At 52.2% G+C, this 22,688-nt stretch overlaps 1 protein-coding gene across 2 annotated transcripts in view; it reads right to left on the reverse strand.

The window, feature by feature from the left end:
* cylda (cylindromatosis (turban tumor syndrome), a) overlaps positions 1 to 22,688 on the reverse strand; it is a 141,972-nt gene that overhangs the window by 99,815 nt on the left and 19,469 nt on the right. For both annotated transcript variants that reach the window (XM_060912000.1, XM_060912001.1), the window contains exon 2: positions 21,408 to 21,998. In XM_060912000.1, the coding sequence (XP_060767983.1) occupies positions 21,408 to 21,899 (492 nt within the window). In that variant the 5' untranslated portion in view covers positions 21,900 to 21,998. The remainder of the gene's footprint in view (positions 1 to 21,407; positions 21,999 to 22,688) is intronic.

Consider the following 22,688-nt stretch of genomic DNA (forward strand, 5'->3'; position numbering starts at 1 on the left):
GAGACACACACACAGGTGAGAGAGAGACACACAGGTGAGAGAGAGACAGACAGGTGAGAGAGAGACAGACAGGTGAGAGAGAGACAGACACACACAGGTGAGAGAGAGACAGACACACACAGGTGAGAGAGAGACAGACACACACAGGTGAGAGAGAGACAGACACAGGTGAGAGAGAGACACACACAGGTGAGAGAGACACACACACAGGTGAGAGAGACACACACACAGGTGAGAGACACACACAGGTGAGAGACACACAGGTGAGAGACACACAGGTGAGAGACACACGTGAGAGAGAGACACACAGGTGAGAGAGAGAGACACACAGGTGAGAGACACACACACAGGTGAGAGAGACACACACAGGTGAGAGAGACACACACACACAGGTGAGAGAGAGAGACACACACACACAGGTGAGAGAGAGAGACACACACACACAGGTGAGAGAGAGAGACACACACACACAGGTGAGAGAGAGACACACACACAGGTGAGAGAGAGACACACACACACAGGTGAGAGAGAGACACACACACACAGGTGAGAGAGAGAGAGACACACACACACAGGTGAGAGAGAGAGAGACACACACACAGGTGAGAGAGAGAGAGACACACACACACAGGTGAGAGAGAGAGAGACACACACACACAGGTGAGAGAGAGAGAGACACACACACAGGTGAGAGAGAGAGACACACACAGGTGAGAGAGAGACAGACACACACAGGTGAGAGAGAGACAGACACAGGTGAGAGAGACACACACACAGGTGAGAGACACACACAGGTGAGAGACACACACAGGTGAGAGAGAGACACACAGGTGAGAGAGAGAGACACACAGGTGAGAGACACACACACAGGTGAGAGACACACACACAGGTGAGAGAGACACACACACACAGGTGAGAGAGACAGACACACACAGGTGAGAGAGAGACAGACACACACAGGTGAGAGAGAGACAGACACAGGTGAGAGAGAGACACACACAGGTGAGAGAGACACACACACAGGTGAGAGAGACACACACACAGGTGAGAGACACACACAGGTGAGAGACACACACAGGTGAGAGACACACAGGTGAGAGACACACGTGAGAGAGAGACACACAGGTGAGAGAGAGAGACACACAGGTGAGAGACACACACACAGGTGAGAGAGACACACACAGGTGAGAGAGACACACACACACAGGTGAGAGAGAGAGACACACACACAGGTGAGAGAGAGAGACACACACACACAGGTGAGAGAGAGAGACACACACACACAGGTGAGAGAGAGAGACACACACACAGGTGAGAGAGAGAGACACACACACACAGGTGAGAGAGAGACACACACACACAGGTGAGAGAGAGACACACACACAGGTGAGAGAGAGAGACACACACACAGGTGAGAGAGAGAGAGACACACACACACAGGTGAGAGAGAGAGAGACACACACACACAGGTGAGAGAGAGAGAGACACACACACAGGTGAGAGAGAGAGACACACACACACAGGTGAGAGAGAGAGACACACACACACAGGTGAGAGAGAGAGACACACACACACAGGTGAGAGAGAGAGACACACACACAGGTGAGAGAGAGAGACACACACACAGGTGAGAGAGAGAGACACACACACACAGGTGAGAGAGAGAGACACACACACAGGTGAGAGAGAGACAGACACACAGGTGAGAGAGAGACAGACACACACAGGTGAGAGAGAGACACACACACAGGTGAGAGAGAGACACACACACAGGTGAGAGAGAGACACACACACAGGTGAGAGAGACACACACACAGGTGAGAGAGAGACACACACAGGTGAGAGAGAGACACACACAGGTGAGAGAGAGACAGACACACACGTGAGAGAGAGACAGACACACACAGGTGAGAGAGAGACACACACACACAGGTGAGAGAGAGACAGACACAGGTGAGAGAGAGACACACACACACACAGGTGAGAGAGACACACACACACAGGTGAGACAGACACACACACAGGTGAGAGAGAGACAGACACACACAGGTGAGAGAGAGACACACACACACACAGGTGAGAGAGAGAGACACACACACACAGGTGAGAGAGAGAGACACACACACACAGGTGAGAGAGAGACACACACACACAGGTGAGAGAGAGACACACACACACAGGTGAGAGAGAGAGACACACACACACACAGGTGAGAGAGAGAGACACACACACACAGGTGAGAGAGAGAGACACACACACACACAGGTGAGAGAGAGAGACACACACACACAGGTGAGAGAGAGAGACACACACACAGGTGAGAGAGAGAGACACACACACAGGTGAGAGAGAGAGACACACACAGGTGAGAGAGAGACAGACACAGGTGAGAGAGACACACACACAGGTGAGAGAGACACACACACAGGTGAGAGACACACACACACAGGTGAGAGACACACACAGGTGAGAGACACACACAGGTGAGAGACACACGTGAGAGAGAGACACACAGGTGAGAGAGAGAGACACACAGGTGAGAGACACACACACAGGTGAGAGAGACACACACAGGTGAGAGAGACACACACACACAGGTGAGAGAGAGAGACACACACACAGGTGAGAGAGAGAGACACACACACACAGGTGAGACAGACACACACACAGGTGAGAGAGAGACAGACACACACAGGTGAGAGAGAGACACACACACACACACAGGTGAGAGAGAGAGACACACACACACAGGTGAGAGAGAGAGACACACACACACAGGTGAGAGAGAGACACACACACACAGGTGAGAGAGAGACACACACACACAGGTGAGAGAGAGAGACACACACACACACAGGTGAGAGAGAGAGACACACACACACAGGTGAGAGAGAGAGACACACACACACACAGGTGAGAGAGAGAGACACACACACACAGGTGAGAGAGAGACAGACACACACAGGTGAGAGAGAGAGACAGACACACACAGGTGAGAGAGAGACAGACACACACAGGTGAGAGAGAGACAGACACACACAGGTGAGAGAGAGACACACACAGGTGAGAGAGACACACACACAGGTGAGAGAGACACACACACAGGTGAGAGAGACACACACACAGGTGAGAGACACACACAGGTGAGAGACACACACAGGTGAGAGACACACACAGGTGAGAGACACACAGGTGAGAGACACACGTGAGAGAGAGACACACAGGTGAGAGAGAGAGACACACAGGTGAGAGACACACACAGGTGAGAGAGACACACACAGGTGAGAGAGACACACACACACAGGTGAGAGAGAGAGACACACACACAGGTGAGAGAGAGAGACACACACACACAGGTGAGAGAGAGAGACACACACACACAGGTGAGAGAGAGACACACACACACAGGTGAGAGAGAGACACACACACACAGGTGAGAGAGAGAGACACACACACACAGGTGAGAGAGAGAGAGACACACACACACAGGTGAGAGAGAGAGAGACACACACACACAGGTGAGAGAGAGAGAGACACACACACAGGTGAGAGAGAGAGACACACACACAGGTGAGAGAGAGAGACACACACACACAGGTGAGAGAGAGAGACACACACACACAGGTGAGAGAGAGAGACACACACACAGGTGAGAGAGAGAGACACACACACACAGGTGAGAGAGAGAGACACACACACAGGTGAGAGAGAGACAGACACACAGGTGAGAGAGAGACAGACACACACAGGTGAGAGAGAGACACACACACAGGTGAGAGAGAGACACACACACAGGTGAGAGAGAGACACACACACAGGTGAGAGAGAGACACACACACAGGTGAGAGAGAGACACACACACAGGTGAGAGAGAGACACACACAGGTGAGAGAGAGACACACACAGGTGAGAGAGAGACACACACAGGTGAGAGAGACACACACAGGTGAGAGAGAGACACACACACACAGGTGAGAGAGACACACACACACAGGTGAGAGAGACACACACACAGGTGAGAGAGAGACACACACACACACAGGTGAGAGAGAGACACACACACACAGGTGAGAGAGAGACAGACACACACAGGTGAGAGAGAGACACACACACACAGGTGAGAGAGACACACACACACAGGTGAGAGAGACACACACACAGGTGAGAGAGAGACAGACACACACAGGTGAGAGAGAGACACACACACACAGGTGAGAGAGACACACACACAGGTGAGAGAGACACACACACAGGTGAGAGACACACACAGGTGAGAGAGACACACACAGGTGAGAGAGACACACACAGGTGAGAGAGAGAGACACACACAGGTGAGAGAGAGAGACACACACAGGTGAGAGAGACACACACACAGGTGAGAGAGACACACACACAGGTGAGAGAGACACACACACAGGTGAGAGAGACACACAGGTGAGAGAGAGAGACACACACAGGTGAGAGAGACACACACACAGGTGAGAGAGACACACACACAGGTGAGAGAGACACACACACAGGTGAGAGAGACACACACAGGTGAGAGAGAGAGACACACACAGGTGAGAGAGACACACACACAGGTGAGAGAGACACACACACAGGTGAGAGAGACACACACACAGGTGAGAGAGACACACACACAGGTGAGAGAGACACACACACAGGTGAGAGAGACACACAGGTGAGAGAGAGAGACACACACAGGTGAGAGAGAGAGACACACACAGGTGAGAGAGACACACACACAGGTGAGAGAGACACACACACAGGTGAGAGAGACACACACACAGGTGAGAGAGAGAGACACACACAGGTGAGAGAGAGAGACACACACAGGTGAGAGAGACACACACACACAGGTGAGAGAGACACACACACACAGGTGAGAGAGACACACACACAGGTGAGAGAGACACACACACAGGTGAGAGAGACACACACAGGTGAGAGAGAGAGACACACACAGGTGAGAAAGAGAGACACACACAGGTGAGAGACACACACACAGGTGAGAGAGACACACACACACAGGTGAGAGAGACACACACACAGGTGAGAGAGACACACAGGTGAGAGAGAGAGACACACAGGTGAGAGAGAGAGACACACAGGTGAGAGAGAGAGACACACAGGTGAGAGAGAGACACACACACAGGTGAGAGAGAGACACACAGGTGAGAGAGAGAGACACACAGGTGAGAGAGAGAGACACACAGGTGAGAGAGAGAGACACACAGGTGAGAGAGACAGACACACAGGTGAGAGAGACACACACAGGTGAGAGAGACACACACACAGGTGAGAGAGACACACACACAGGTGAGAGAGACACACACACAGGTGAGAGAGAGAGACACACACAGGTGAGAGAGAGAGACACACACACAGGTGAGACACACACACACAGGTGAGACACACACACACAGGTGAGAGACACACACAGGTGAGAGAGACACACAGGTGAGAGAGACACACACACAGGTGAGAGAGACACACACACAGGTGAGAGACACACACACAGGTGAGAGAGAGAGACACACACACAGGTGAGAGAGAGAGACACACACAGGTGAGAGAGAGAGACACACACAGGTGAGAGAGAGAGACACACACAGGTGAGAGAGAGACACACACAGGTGAGAGAGAGACACACACAGGTGAGAGAGACACACACAGGTGAGAGAGAGACACACACAGGTGAGAGAGAGAGACACACAGGTGAGAGAGAGAGAGACACAGGTGAGAGAGAGAGACACACACAGGTGAGAGAGAGAGACACACAGGTGAGAGAGAGAGACACACACAGGTGAGAGAGAGAGACACACACAGGTGAGAGAGAGAGACACACACAGGTGAGAGAGACACACACAGGTGAGAGAGACACACACAGGTGAGAGAGAGAGACACACAGGTGAGAGAGAGAGACACACACAGGTGAGAGAGAGAGACACACACAGGTGAGAGAGAGAGACACACACACAGGTGAGAGACACACACACAGGTGAGAGACACACACACAGGTGAGAGACACACACACAGGTGAGAGACACACACACAGGTGAGAGAGAGAGACACACAGGTGAGAGAGAGAGACACACACACAGGTGAGAGAGAGAGACACACACAGGTGAGAGAGAGAGACACACACAGGTGAGAGAGAGAGACACACACACAGGTGAGAGACACACACACAGGTGAGAGACACACACAGGTGAGAGACACACACACAGGTGAGAGAGACACACACACAGGTGAGAGAGACACACACACAGGTGAGAGAGACACACACACACAGGTGAGAGAGAGACACACACACAGGTGAGAGAGAGAGACACACACACAGGTGAGAGAGAGAGACACACACAGGTGAGAGAGAGAGACACACAGGTGAGAGAGAGAGAGACAGACACACAGGTGAGAGAGAGAGACAGACACACAGGTGAGAGAGAGACAGACACACACACAGGTGAGAGAGAGACAGACACACACACACAGGTGAGAGAGAGACAGACACACACAGGTGAGAGAGAGACAGACACACACAGGTGAGAGAGAGACAGACACACACAGGTGAGAGAGAGACAGACACACACAGGTGAGAGAGAGACAGACACACACAGGTGAGAGAGAGACAGACACACACAGGTGAGAGAGACAGGACACACACAGGTGAGAGAGACACACACAGGTGAGAGAGACACACACACACAGGTGAGAGAGAGACACACACACACAGGTGAGAGAGACACACACACACAGGTGAGAGAGAGAGACACACACACACAGGTGAGAGAGAGAGACACACACACAGGTGAGAGAGAGAGACACACACACACAGGTGAGAGAGAGAGACACACACACACAGGTGAGAGAGAGAGACACACACACACAGGTGAGAGAGAGAGACACACACACAGGTGAGAGAGAGACACACACACAGGTGAGAGAGAGACACACACACACAGGTGAGAGAGAGAGACACACACACACAGGTGAGAGAGAGAGACACACACACACAGGTGAGAGAGAGAGACACACACACAGGTGAGAGAGAGAGAGACACACACACACAGGTGAGAGAGAGAGAGACACACACACACAGGTGAGAGAGAGAGAGACACACACACACAGGTGAGAGAGAGAGAGACACACACACAGGTGAGAGAGAGAGACACACACACAGGTGAGAGAGAGAGACACACACACAGGTGAGAGAGAGACACACACACACAGGTGAGAGAGAGAGACACACACACACAGGTGAGAGAGAGAGACACACACACACAGGTGAGAGAGAGAGACACACACACAGGTGAGAGAGAGAGACACACACACAGGTGAGAGAGAGAGACACACACACAGGTGAGAGAGAGACACACAGGTGAGAGAGAGACAGACAGGTGAGAGAGAGACAGACACACACAGGTGAGAGAGAGACAGACACACACAGGTGAGAGAGAGACAGACACACACAGGTGAGAGAGAGACAGACACAGGTGAGAGAGAGACACACACAGGTGAGAGAGACACACACACAGGTGAGAGAGACACACACACAGGTGAGAGACACACACAGGTGAGAGACACACACAGGTGAGAGACACACAGGTGAGAGACACACGTGAGAGAGAGACACACAGGTGAGAGAGAGAGACACACAGGTGAGAGACACACACACAGGTGAGAGAGACACACACAGGTGAGAGAGACACACACACACAGGTGAGAGAGAGAGACACACACACACAGGTGAGAGAGAGAGACACACACACACAGGTGAGAGAGAGAGACACACACACACAGGTGAGAGAGAGACACACACACAGGTGAGAGAGAGACACACACACACAGGTGAGAGAGAGACACACACACACAGGTGAGAGAGAGAGAGACACACACACACAGGTGAGAGAGAGAGAGACACACACACAGGTGAGAGAGAGAGAGACACACACACACAGGTGAGAGAGAGAGAGACACACACACACAGGTGAGAGAGAGAGAGACACACACACAGGTGAGAGAGAGAGACACACACAGGTGAGAGAGAGACAGACACACACAGGTGAGAGAGAGACAGACACAGGTGAGAGAGACACACACACAGGTGAGAGACACACACAGGTGAGAGACACACACAGGTGAGAGAGAGACACACAGGTGAGAGAGAGAGACACACAGGTGAGAGACACACACACAGGTGAGAGAGACACACACAGGTGAGAGAGACAGACACACACAGGTGAGAGAGAGACAGACACACACAGGTGAGAGAGAGACAGACACAGGTGAGAGAGAGACACACACAGGTGAGAGAGACACACACACAGGTGAGAGAGACACACACACAGGTGAGAGACACACACAGGTGAGAGACACACAGGTGAGAGACACACGTGAGAGAGAGACACACAGGTGAGAGAGAGAGACACACAGGTGAGAGACACACACACAGGTGAGAGAGACACACACAGGTGAGAGAGACACACACACACAGGTGAGAGAGAGAGACACACACACAGGTGAGAGAGAGAGACACACACACACAGGTGAGAGAGAGAGACACACACACACAGGTGAGAGAGAGAGACACACACACACAGGTGAGAGAGAGAGACACACACACACAGGTGAGAGAGAGAGACACACACACAGGTGAGAGAGAGACACACACACAGGTGAGAGAGAGAGACACACACACAGGTGAGAGAGAGAGAGACACACACACACAGGTGAGAGAGAGAGAGACACACACACACAGGTGAGAGAGAGAGAGACACACACACAGGTGAGAGAGAGAGACACACACACACAGGTGAGAGAGAGAGACACACACACACAGGTGAGAGAGAGAGACACACACACACAGGTGAGAGAGAGAGACACACACACAGGTGAGAGAGAGAGACACACACACAGGTGAGAGAGAGAGACACACACACACAGGTGAGAGAGAGAGACACACACACAGGTGAGAGAGAGACAGACACACAGGTGAGAGAGAGACAGACACACACAGGTGAGAGAGAGACACACACACAGGTGAGAGAGAGACACACACACAGGTGAGAGAGAGACACACACACAGGTGAGAGAGACACACACACAGGTGAGAGAGACACACACACAGGTGAGAGAGAGACACACACAGGTGAGAGAGAGACAGACACACACGTGAGAGAGAGACAGACACACACAGGTGAGAGAGAGACACACACACACAGGTGAGAGAGAGACAGACACAGGTGAGAGAGAGACACACACACACACAGGTGAGAGAGACACACACACACAGGTGAGACAGACACACACACAGGTGAGAGAGAGACAGACACACACAGGTGAGAGAGAGACACACACACACACAGGTGAGAGAGAGAGACACACACACACAGGTGAGAGAGAGAGACACACACACACAGGTGAGAGAGAGACACACACACACAGGTGAGAGAGAGACACACACACACAGGTGAGAGAGAGAGACACACACACACACAGGTGAGAGAGAGAGACACACACACACAGGTGAGAGAGAGAGACACACACACACACAGGTGAGAGAGAGAGACACACACACACAGGTGAGAGAGAGAGACACACACACAGGTGAGAGAGAGAGACACACACACAGGTGAGAGAGAGAGACACACACACAGGTGAGAGAGAGAGACACACACAGGTGAGAGAGAGAGACACACACAGGTGAGAGAGAGACAGACACACACAGGTGAGAGAGAGAGACAGACACACACAGGTGAGAGAGAGACAGACACACACAGGTGAGAGAGAGACAGACACACACAGGTGAGAGAGAGACACACACAGGTGAGAGAGACACACACACAGGTGAGAGAGACACACACACAGGTGAGAGACACACACAGGTGAGAGACACACACAGGTGAGAGACACACACAGGTGAGAGACACACAGGTGAGAGACACACGTGAGAGAGAGACACACAGGTGAGAGAGAGAGACACACAGGTGAGAGACACACACACAGGTGAGAGAGACACACACAGGTGAGAGAGACACACACACACAGGTGAGAGAGAGAGACACACACACAGGTGAGAGAGAGAGACACACACACACAGGTGAGAGAGAGAGACACACACACACAGGTGAGAGAGAGACACACACACACAGGTGAGAGAGAGACACACACACACAGGTGAGAGAGAGAGACACACACACACAGGTGAGAGAGAGAGAGACACACACACACAGGTGAGAGAGAGAGAGACACACACACACAGGTGAGAGAGAGAGAGACACACACACAGGTGAGAGAGAGAGACACACACACAGGTGAGAGAGAGAGACACACACACACAGGTGAGAGAGAGAGACACACACACACAGGTGAGAGAGAGAGACACACACACAGGTGAGAGAGAGAGACACACACACACAGGTGAGAGAGAGAGACACACACACAGGTGAGAGAGAGACAGACACACAGGTGAGAGAGAGACAGACACACACAGGTGAGAGAGAGACACACACACAGGTGAGAGAGAGACACACACACAGGTGAGAGAGAGACACACACACAGGTGAGAGAGAGACACACACACAGGTGAGAGAGAGACACACACACAGGTGAGAGAGAGACACACACAGGTGAGAGAGAGACACACACAGGTGAGAGAGAGACACACACACAGGTGAGAGAGACACACACAGGTGAGAGAGACACACACACACACAGGTGAGAGAGAGACACACACACACAGGTGAGAGAGACACACACACACAGGTGAGAGAGACACACACACAGGTGAGAGAGAGACACACACACACACAGGTGAGAGAGAGACACACACACACAGGTGAGAGAGAGACAGACACACACAGGTGAGAGAGAGACACACACACACAGGTGAGAGAGACACACACACACAGGTGAGAGAGACACACACACAGGTGAGAGAGAGACAGACACACACAGGTGAGAGAGAGACACACACACACAGGTGAGAGAGACACACACACACAGGTGAGAGAGACACACACACACAGGTGAGAGAGACACACACACACAGGTGAGAGAGACACACACACACAGGTGAGAGAGAGAGACACACACACAGGTGAGAGAGAGAGACACACACACACAGGTGAGAGAGAGAGACACACACACACACAGGTGAGAGAGAGAGACACACACACAGGTGAGAGAGAGAGACACACACAGGTGAGAGAGAGAGACACACAGGTGAGAGAGAGACAGACACACACAGGTGAGAGAGAGACAGACACACACAGGTGAGAGAGAGACAGACACACACAGGTGAGAGAGAGACACACACACACACAGGTGAGAGAGAGACAGACACAGGTGAGAGAGAGACACACACACACAGGTGAGAGAGACACACACACACAGGTGAGACAGACACACACACACAGGTGAGACAGACACACACACAGGTGAGAGAGAGACAGACACACACAGGTGAGAGAGAGACACACACACACACAGGTGAGAGAGAGAGACACACACACACAGGTGAGAGAGAGAGACACACACACACAGGTGAGAGAGAGAGACACACACACACAGGTGAGAGAGAGACACACACACACAGGTGAGAGAGAGACACACACACAGGTGAGAGAGAGAGACACACACAGGTGAGAGAGAGAGACACACACACACAGGTGAGAGAGAGAGACACACACACACAGGTGAGAGAGAGAGACACACACACACAGGTGAGATAGAGAGACACACACACAGGTGAGAGAGAGAGACACACACACAGGTGAGAGAGAGAGACACACACACAGGTGAGAGAGAGAGACACACACACAGGTGAGAGAGAGAGACACACACAGGTGAGAGAGAGACAGACACACACAGGTGAGAGAGAGAGACAGACACACACAGGTGAGAGAGAGACAGACACACACAGGTGAGAGAGAGACAGACACACACAGGTGAGAGAGAGACAGACACACAGGTGAGAGAGACACACACACACAGGTGAGAGAGAGAGACACACACAGGTGAGAGAGAGAGACAGACACACACAGGTGAGAGAGAGAGACAGACACACACAGGTGAGAGAGAGACAGACACACACAGGTGAGAGAGAGACAGACACACACAGGTGAGAGAGACACACACACACAGGTGAGAGAGAGACAGACACACACAGGTGAGAGAGAGACACACACACAGGTGAGAGAGACACACACACAGGTGAGAGAGACACACACACACAGGTGAGAGAGAGACACACACACAGGTGAGAGAGAGAGACACACACACACACAGGTGAGAGAGAGAGACACACACACACAGGTGAGAGAGAGAGACACACACACACAGGTGAGAGAGAGAGACACACACACAGGTGAGAGAGAGAGACACACACAGGTGAGAGAGAGAGACACACAGGTGAGAGAGAGACAGACACACACAGGTGAGAGAGAGACAGACACACACGTGAGAGAGAGACAGACACACACAGGTGAGAGAGAGACAGACACACACGTGAGAGAGAGACAGACACACACAGGTGAGAGAGAGACACACACACACAGGTGAGAGAGAGACACACACACACAGGTGAGAGAGAGACAGACACACAGGTGAGAGAGAGACACACACACACAGGTGAGAGAGACACACACACACAGGTGAGACAGACACACACACAGGTGAGAGAGAGACAGACACACACAGGTGAGAGAGAGACACACACACACACAGGTGAGAGAGAGAGACACACACACACAGGTGAGAGAGAGAGACACACACACACAGGTGAGAGAGAGAGACACACACACACAGGTGAGAGAGAGACACACACACAGGTGAGAGAGAGAGACACACACACACAGGTGAGAGAGAGAGACACACACACACAGGTGAGAGAGAGAGACACACACACACAGGTGAGAGAGAGAGACACACACACACAGGTGAGAGAGAGAGACACACACACAGGTGAGAGAGAGAGACACACACACAGGTGAGAGAGAGAGACACACACACAGGTGAGAGAGAGAGACACACAGGTGAGAGAGAGAGACACACACAGGTGAGAGAGAGAGACACACACAGGTGAGAGAGAGAGACACACAGGTGAGAGAGAGAGAGACACAGGTGAGAGAGAGAGACACAGGTGAGAGAGAGAGACACACACACACAGGTGAGAGAGAGAGACACACACACAGGTGAGAGAGAGACACACACAGGTGAGAGAGAGACACACACAGGTGAGAGAGAGACAGACACACACAGGTGAGAGAGAGACACACACAGGTGAGAGAGACAGACACACACAGGTGAGAGAGACAGACACACACAGGTGAGAGAGAGACAGACACACAGGTGAGAGAGAGACAGACACACACAGGTGAGAGAGACAGACACACACAGGTGAGAGAGACAGACACACAGGTGAGAGAGACAGACACACAGGTGAGAGAGACAGACACACACAGGTGAGAGAGAGAGACACACACAGGTGAGAGAGAGAGACACACACAGGTGTGAGAGAGACAGACACACACAGGTGTGAGAGAGACAGACACACACAGGTGTGAGAGAGACAGACACACAGGTGTGAGAGAGACAGACACACACAGGTGTGAGAGAGACAGACACACACAGGTGAGAGAGACAGACACACACAGGTGAGAGAGAGACACACACACAGGTGAGAGAGAGACACACACAGGTGAGAGAGAGACACACACACAGGTGAGAGAGAGACACACACACAGGTGAGAGAGAGAGACACACACAGGTGAGAGAGAGAGACACACACAGGTGAGAGAGAGAGACACACACAGGTGAGAGAGAGAGACACACACAGGTGAGAGAGAGAGACACACAGGTGAGAGAGAGAGACACACAGGTGAGAGAGAGAGACACAGGTGAGAGAGAGAGACACAGGTGAGAGAGAGAGACACACACACACACACAGGTGAGAGAGAGACACACACACACAGGTGAGAGAGAGACACACACAGGTGAGAGAGAGACACACACAGGTGAGAGAGACACACACAGGTGAGAGAGACACACACACAGGTGAGAGAGACACACACACAGGTGAGAGAGACACACACACACAGGTGTGAGAGAGACACACACACACAGGTGAGAGAGAGAGAGACACACACACAGGTGAGAGAGAGAGACACACACAGCTGAGAGAGACACACACTCAGGTGAGAGAGAGAGAGACACACACAGGTGAGAGAGACAGACACACACAGGTGAGAGAGACAGACACACACAGGTGAGAGAGACACACACACAGGTGAGAGAGACACACACACAGGTGAGAGAGACACACACACAGGTGAGAGAGACACACACACAGGTGAGAGAGAGACAGACACACACAGGTGAGAGAGAGACAGACACACACAGGTGAGAGAGACAGACACACACAGGTGAGAGAGACAGACACACACAGGTGAGAGAGAGACACACACACAGGTGAGAGAGAGACACACACACAGGTGAGAGAGAGAGACACACACACAGGTGAGAGAGAGAGAGACACACAGGTGAGAGAGAGAGAGACACACACACAGGTGAGAGACACACACACACAGGTGAGAGACACACACACAGGTGAGAGACACACACACACAGGTGAGAGAGACACACACACAGGTGAGAGAGACACACACACACAGGTGAGAGAGACACACACACAGGTGAGAGAGAGAGACACACACACACAGGTGAGAGAGAGAGACACACACACAGGTGAGAGAGAGAGACACACACACACAGGTGAGAGAGAGAGACACACACACACAGGTGAGAGAGAGAGACACACACACACAGGTGAGAGAGAGAGACACACACACAGGTGAGAGAGAGAGACACACACACAGGTGAGAGAGAGAGACACACACAGGTGAGAGAGAGACACACACACAGGTGAGAGAGAGACACACACAGGTGAGAGAGAGAGACACACACAGGTGAGAGAGAGAGACACACACAGGTGAGAGAGAGAGACACACACAGGTGAGAGAGAGAGACACACACACAGGTGAGAGAGAGAGACACACACACACAGGTGAGAGAGAGAGACACACACACACAGGTGAGAGAGAGAGACACACACACACAGGTGAGAGAGAGAGACACACACACAGGTGAGAGAGAGAGACACACACACACAGGTGAGAGAGAGAGACACACACACAGGTGAGAGAGAGAGACACACACACACAGGTGAGAGAGAGAGACACACACACACAGGTGAGAGAGAGACACACACACAGGTGAGAGAGAGAGACACACACACACAGGTGAGAGAGAGAGACACACACACACAGGTGAGAGAGAGACACACACACAGGTGAGAGAGAGAGACACACACACAGGTGAGAGAGAGAGACACACACAGGTGAGAGAGAGACACACACACAGGTGAGAGAGAGACACACACAGGTGAGAGAGAGAGACACACACAGGTGAGAGAGAGAGACACACACAGGTGAGAGAGAGAGACACACACAGGTGAGAGAGAGAGACACACACAGGTGAGAGAGAGAGACACACACAGGTGAGAGAGAGAGACACACAGGTGAGAGAGAGAGAGACACAGGTGAGAGAGAGAGACACAGGTGAGAGAGAGAGACACACACACACAGGTGAGAGAGAGAGACACACACAGGTGAGAGAGAGAGACACACACACAGGTGAGAGAGAGACACACACAGGTGAGAGAGAGACACACACAGGTGAGAGAGAGACAGACACACACAGGTGAGAGAGAGACACACACAGGTGAGAGAGACAGACACACACAGGTGAGAGAGACAGACACACACAGGTGAGAGAGAGACAGACACACAGGTGAGAGAGAGACAGACACACACAGGTGAGAGAGACAGACACACACAGGTGAGAGAGACAGACACACAGGTGAGAGAGACAGACACACAGGTGAGAGAGACAGACACACACAGGTGAGAGAGAGAGACACACACAGGTGAGAGAGAGAGACACACACAGGTGTGAGAGAGACAGACACACACAGGTGTGAGAGAGACAGACACACACAGGTGTGAGAGAGACAGACACACACAGGTGTGAGAGAGACAGACACACACAGGTGTGAGAGAGACAGACACACACAGGTGAGAGAGACAGACACACACAGGTGAGAGAGAGACACACACACAGGTGAGAGAGAGACACACACAGGTGAGAGAGAGACACACACACAGGTGAGAGAGAGACACACACACAGGTGAGAGAGAGAGACACACACAGGTGAGAGAGAGAGACACACACAGGTGAGAGAGAGAGACACACACAGGTGAGAGAGAGAGACACACACAGGTGAGAGAGAGAGACACACAGGTGAGAGAGAGAGACACACAGGTGAGAGAGAGAGACACAGGTGAGAGAGAGACACACACACACAGGTGAGAGAGAGACACACACACACAGGTGAGAGAGAGACACACACAGGTGAGAGAGAGACACACACAGGTGAGAGAGACACACACAGGTGAGAGAGACACACACACACAGGTGAGAGAGACACACACACAGGTGAGAGAGACACACACACACAGGTGTGAGAGAGACACACACACACAGGTGAGAGAGAGAGAGACACACACACAGGTGAGAGAGAGAGACACACACAGCTGAGAGAGACACACACTCAGGTGAGAGAGAGAGAGACACACACAGGTGAGAGAGACAGACACACACAGGTGAGAGAGACAGACACACACAGGTGAGAGAGACACACACACAGGTGAGAGAGACACACACACAGGTGAGAGAGACACACACACAGGTGAGAGAGACACACACACAGGTGAGAGAGAGACAGACACACACAGGTGAGAGAGAGACAGACACACACAGGTGAGAGAGACAGACACACACAGGTGAGAGAGACAGACACACACAGGTGAGAGAGAGACACACACACAGGTGAGAGAGAGACACACACACAGGTGAGAGAGAGAGACACACACACAGGTGAGAGAGAGAGACACACAGGTGAGAGAGAGAGAGACACACAGGTGAGAGAGAGAGAGACACACACACAGGTGAGAGACACACACACACAGGTGAGAGACACACACACAGGTGAGAGACACACACACACAGGTGAGAGAGACACACACACAGGTGAGAGAGACACACACACAGGTGAGAGAGACACACACACAGGTGAGAGAGACACACACACAGGTGAGAGAGACACACACACAGGTGAGAGAGACACACACAGGTGTGAGAGAGACAGACACACACAGGTGAGAGAGACAGACACACACAGGTGAGAGAGACAGACACACACAGGTGAGAGAGAGACAGACACACACAGGTGAGAGAGACACACACACACAGGTGAGAGAGACACACACACAGGTGAGAGAGACACACACAGGTGAGAGAGACACACACAGGTGAGAGACACACACACACAGGTGTGAGAGAGACACACACACAGGTGAGAGAGAGACAGACACACAGGTGAGAGAGACAGACACACACAGGTGAGAGAGAGACACACACAGGTGAGAGAGAGACACACACAGGTGAGAGAGAGAGACACACACACAGGTGAGAGAGAGAGACACACACAGGTGAGAGAGAGAGACACACACAGGTGAGAGAGAGAGACACACACAGGTGAGAGAGAGAGACACACACACACAGGTGAGAGAGAGAGACACACACACACAGGTGAGAGAGAGACACACACAGGTGAGAGAGAGACACACACAGGTGAGAGAGACACACACAGGTGAGAGAGACACACACACACAGGTGAGAGAGACACACACACAGGTGAGAGAGACACACACACACAGGTGTGAGAGAGACACACACACACAGGTGAGAGAGAGAGAGACACACACACAGGTGAGAGAGAGAGACACACACAGCTGAGAGAGACACACACTCAGGTGAGAGAGAGAGAGACACACACAGGTGAGAGAGACAGACACACACAGGTGAGAGAGACAGACACACACAGGTGAGAGAGACACACACACAGGTGAGAGAGACACACACACAGGTGAGAGAGACACACACACAGGTGAGAGAGACACACACACAGGTGAGAGAGACACACACACAGGTGAGAGAGACACACACACAGGTGAGAGAGAGACAGACACACACAGGTGAGAGAGAGACAGACACACACAGGTGAGAGAGACAGACACACACAGGTGAGAGAGACAGACACACACAGGTGAGAGAGAGACACACACACAGGTGAGAGAGAGACACACACACAGGTGAGAGAGAGAGACACACACACAGGTGAGAGAGAGAGACACACAGGTGAGAGAGAGAGAGACACACAGGTGAGAGAGAGAGAGACACACACACAGGTGAGAGACACACACACACAGGTGAGAGACACACACACAGGTGAGAGACACACACACACAGGTGAGAGAGACACACACACAGGTGAGAGAGACACACACACAGGTGAGAGAGACACACACACAGGTGAGAGAGACACACACACAGGTGAGAGACACACACACAGGTGTGAGAGAGACAGACACACACAGGTGAGAGAGACAGACACACACAGGTGAGAGAGACAGACACACACAGGTGAGAGAGAGACAGACACACACAGGTGAGAGAGACACACACACACAGGTGAGAGAGACACACACACAGGTGAGAGAGACACACACAGGTGAGAGAGACACACACAGGTGAGAGACACACACACACAGGTGTGAGAGAGACACACACACAGGTGAGAGAGAGACAGACACACAGGTGAGAGAGACAGACACACACAGGTGAGAGAGAGACACACACAGGTGAGAGAGAGACACACACAGGTGAGAGAGAGAGACACACACACAGGTGAGAGAGAGAGACACACACAGGTGAGAGAGAGAGACACACACAGGTGAGAGAGAGAGACACACACAGGTGAGAGAGAGAGACACACACAGGTGAGAGAGAGAGACACACACACACAGGTGAGAGAGAGAGACACAGGTGAGAGAGAGAGAGACACACACACAGGTGAGAGAGAGAGAGACACACACACAGGTGAGAGAGACACACACACACAGGTGAGAGAGACACACACACACAGGTGAGAGAGACACACACACACAGGTGAGAGAGAGAGACACAGGTGAGAGAGAGAGAGACACACACACAGGTGAGAGAGAGAGAGACACACACACAGGTGAGAGAGACACACACACACAGGTGAGAGAGACACACACACACAGGTGAGAGAGACACACACACACAGGTGAGAGAGACACACACACACAGCTGAGAGAGACACACACACAGCTGAGAGAGACACACACACAGCTGAGAGAGAGAGAGACACACACAGGTGAGAGAGAGAGACACACAGGTGAGAGAGAGAGACACACAGGTGAGAGAGAGACAGACACACAGGTGAGAGAGAGACACACACACACACAGGTGAGAGAGACACACACACACAGGTGAGAGAGACACACACACACAGGTGAGAGAGACACACACACAGGTGAGAGAGACACACACACAGGTGAGAGAGACACACACACAGGTGAGAGAGACACACACACAGGTGAGAGAGAGACAGACACACACAGGTGAGATACAGACACACACAGGTGAGAGAGAGACACACACACAGGTGAGAGAGAGACACACACACAGGTGAGAGAGAGACACACACACAGGTGAGAGAGAGACACACACACAGGTGAGAGAGAGACACACACACAGGTGAGAGAGAGACACACACACAGGTGAGAGAGAGAGACACACACAGGTGAGAGAGAGAGACACACACACAGGTGAGAGAGAGAGACACACACAGGTGAGAGAGAGAGACACACACACACAGGTGAGAGAGAGAGACACACACAGGTGAGAGAGAGAGAGACACACACACAGGTGAGAGAGAGACACACACACACAGGTGAGAGAGAGAGACACACACAGGTGAGAGAGAGAGACACACACACACAGGTGAGAGAGAGAGACACACACACACAGGTGAGAGAGACACACACACACACAGGTGAGAGAGACACACACACACACAGGTGAGAGAGACACACACACACACAGGTGAGAGAGACACACACACACACAGGTGAGAGAGACACACACACACACAGGTGAGAGAGACACACACACACACAGGTGAGAGAGACACACACACACACAGGTGAGAGAGACACACACACACACAGGTGAGAGAGACACACACACACACAGGTGAGAGAGACACACACACACACAGGTGAGAGAGACACACACACACACAGGTGAGAGAGACACACACACAGGTGAGAGAGAGAGACACACACACAGGTGAGAGAGAGAGACACACACACAGGTGAGAGAGAGAGACACACACACAGGTGAGAGAGAGAGACACAGGTGAGAGAGAGAGACACACAGGTGAGAGAGACACACACAGGTGAGAGAGAGAGAGAGAGAGACACACAGGTGAGAGAGAGAGAGAGACACACACACACACACAAGTGAGAGAGAGAGAGAGACACACACACACACACAAGTGAGAGAGAGAGAGAGAGAGACACACACAAGTGTGAGAGAGAGAGAGAGAGACACACACAAGTGTGAGAGAGAGAGAGACACACAGAGGTGAGAGAGAGAGAGAGAGAGAGAGAGAGAGAGAGAGAGAGAGAGAATGGTGTATCTTCCACATGGAGAAACAGAGCAGCTGGACACGGTATCTTCAACACAGCACGTCCCCCGGCACGGCACATACAAACGCAGTATTGTCCTGGTTACTCACCCTGCTTCTGCCCAGAATCTCAACCATCAACCACAGACACACACACCAAGCTAAAGCAGGATCAACTCGATAGAACTCGACGCCATCGGTGTCGATGGGGATGCCTCCGCCCGGTAGACTACACGCCTTATTAAGTTGTGATTTGGGGATGAACATTTGACCTCGCAGTAATCTTGACCTGTGACCTTTGAACCTCAAAATCTAATCAGTTTATCTTTGTCCCCAAATGCACAAATGGTGAAAGTTTGGTGAAATTCCTTTCATTTGCCTTGGAGATATTGTGTTCACAAGGTTCTCGGACAGAGATTTGACCTCACAGTGACCTTGACCTTAGACCTTTTGATCTCAAAATCTAATCAGTTCATGTTTGTCCCGAAGCGCACAGATGGTGAAAGTTTGGTGAAATTCCTTTCATTCGCCTTTGAGATATCACGTTCACAAGGTTTCAGGACGGACAGACGCACGCACGCACGGACAACCCGAAAACATAACGCCTCCTGCACCTTACGGTGGCGGAGGCATAAAAAAAAAAAAAGACAACAGCCCACAACTAAACAAAACATACAAAATAAAGCAAACCGAACCAAACCCAGGACCCGAACCCACTCCTCACCAGCAGCTCGACACCGAACCAGATCCCTGACAGGGCGCGGTCAGGCAGCAGAGCTCCTTTGAACCTGACGACGCCGGGTAACGGCGGGTCACCTGAGCGAAGCTGCACTCGCACCCTGGAGCCGCAGCGGATGGCGCGAGCCCGTTGGAGACGCGCTGTGTCGCACAGCAGCCCGTAGCGCTCCTCGCAGTTGGTGATGGGGAAGAGAAGCTCAGCCAGCGCCTCGTCCAGCTCCAGCGCGTCGCGCTCATCTACGCTCGCCACCACGTTGCTCTGATCCAGAATTCGCAGGCTGCGCTTGCCCTTGGTGGGGGGCAGCGGGCGGCCCAGGGTGGTGCGCTCGGGGCAGACTTGACCCAGGCTGCCACGCGGCACACGGACCACCTTCTGCGCCGCCTTCTCCACCACGCACTCCTTCAGCAGCATGAAGAAGCGCCAGTCATCCCGCGGGCTGCCCGCCCCCTTCTCCTGACTCCACAGCACCGAACTCATGGCTGCATCGCAGAGACCGCTCAAAGGGTCCAAACGTGAGGGGTCAGCGAGCGCACGAATGGGGACCAGGCACTCGCATGATCACCCGCGCATCCAGAGCTGGAGAAGCAATGAAACACACACACACACACACACACAGAGCAAGGTTTAGTTTTATAATCTAGAAAAACACTTCACAGAATTTATTACTAAATTCGAAAATATTATTCACAGAGCATCTTTAAAGGCCAATTTATGCTGACAACGCAGTCCTCGCAGACGGCGTCGCAGATGGCGTCTGCGTAGCCCCCCCCTTCGCAGACGCTCTGCGCGCACCTCCCAAAAATTGTGACCACCGCAGAAGCCTCGCAGACAGCGTCGCAGACAAGAGGGCTCTGATTGATCCACTCTACATCCGCTGTACACGCACTTCCGCTTCCCTACTTTCCTAGTTTGGTTTGTTTTCACGACCGCCATTTTTAAAAACACGAGCGAAGATGGAGCAGCACGAAGAGCGGTTGATCGAGGAAGTACGTACATCTATATGACTCCAGTTCTTGTCATTATAAGTAACCGGAGGATAAACACTCCACTAACCACACCCACCAACTACTCCTAGCGATTTCGCGACTTCGCGCCCCCTTGCGTTGTGGCGGTGAATAACATCCCGCACGCCTATTACTCCCCGCTCAACGATAAATTACAACTGTCTGCGAAAAGCTATCTGCGAAAGCCTTGTCGCAAGAGCATGCAGAGGCCCCACCACTAAAAACAGAGCTGTTCAAACAAGAAAAAACAATGAATAATACA

The sequence above is a fragment of the Neoarius graeffei genome, chromosome 27 (genome assembly GCF_027579695.1).
Source record: "Neoarius graeffei isolate fNeoGra1 chromosome 27, fNeoGra1.pri, whole genome shotgun sequence".
Taxonomy (NCBI): domain Eukaryota; kingdom Metazoa; phylum Chordata; class Actinopteri; order Siluriformes; family Ariidae; genus Neoarius; species Neoarius graeffei.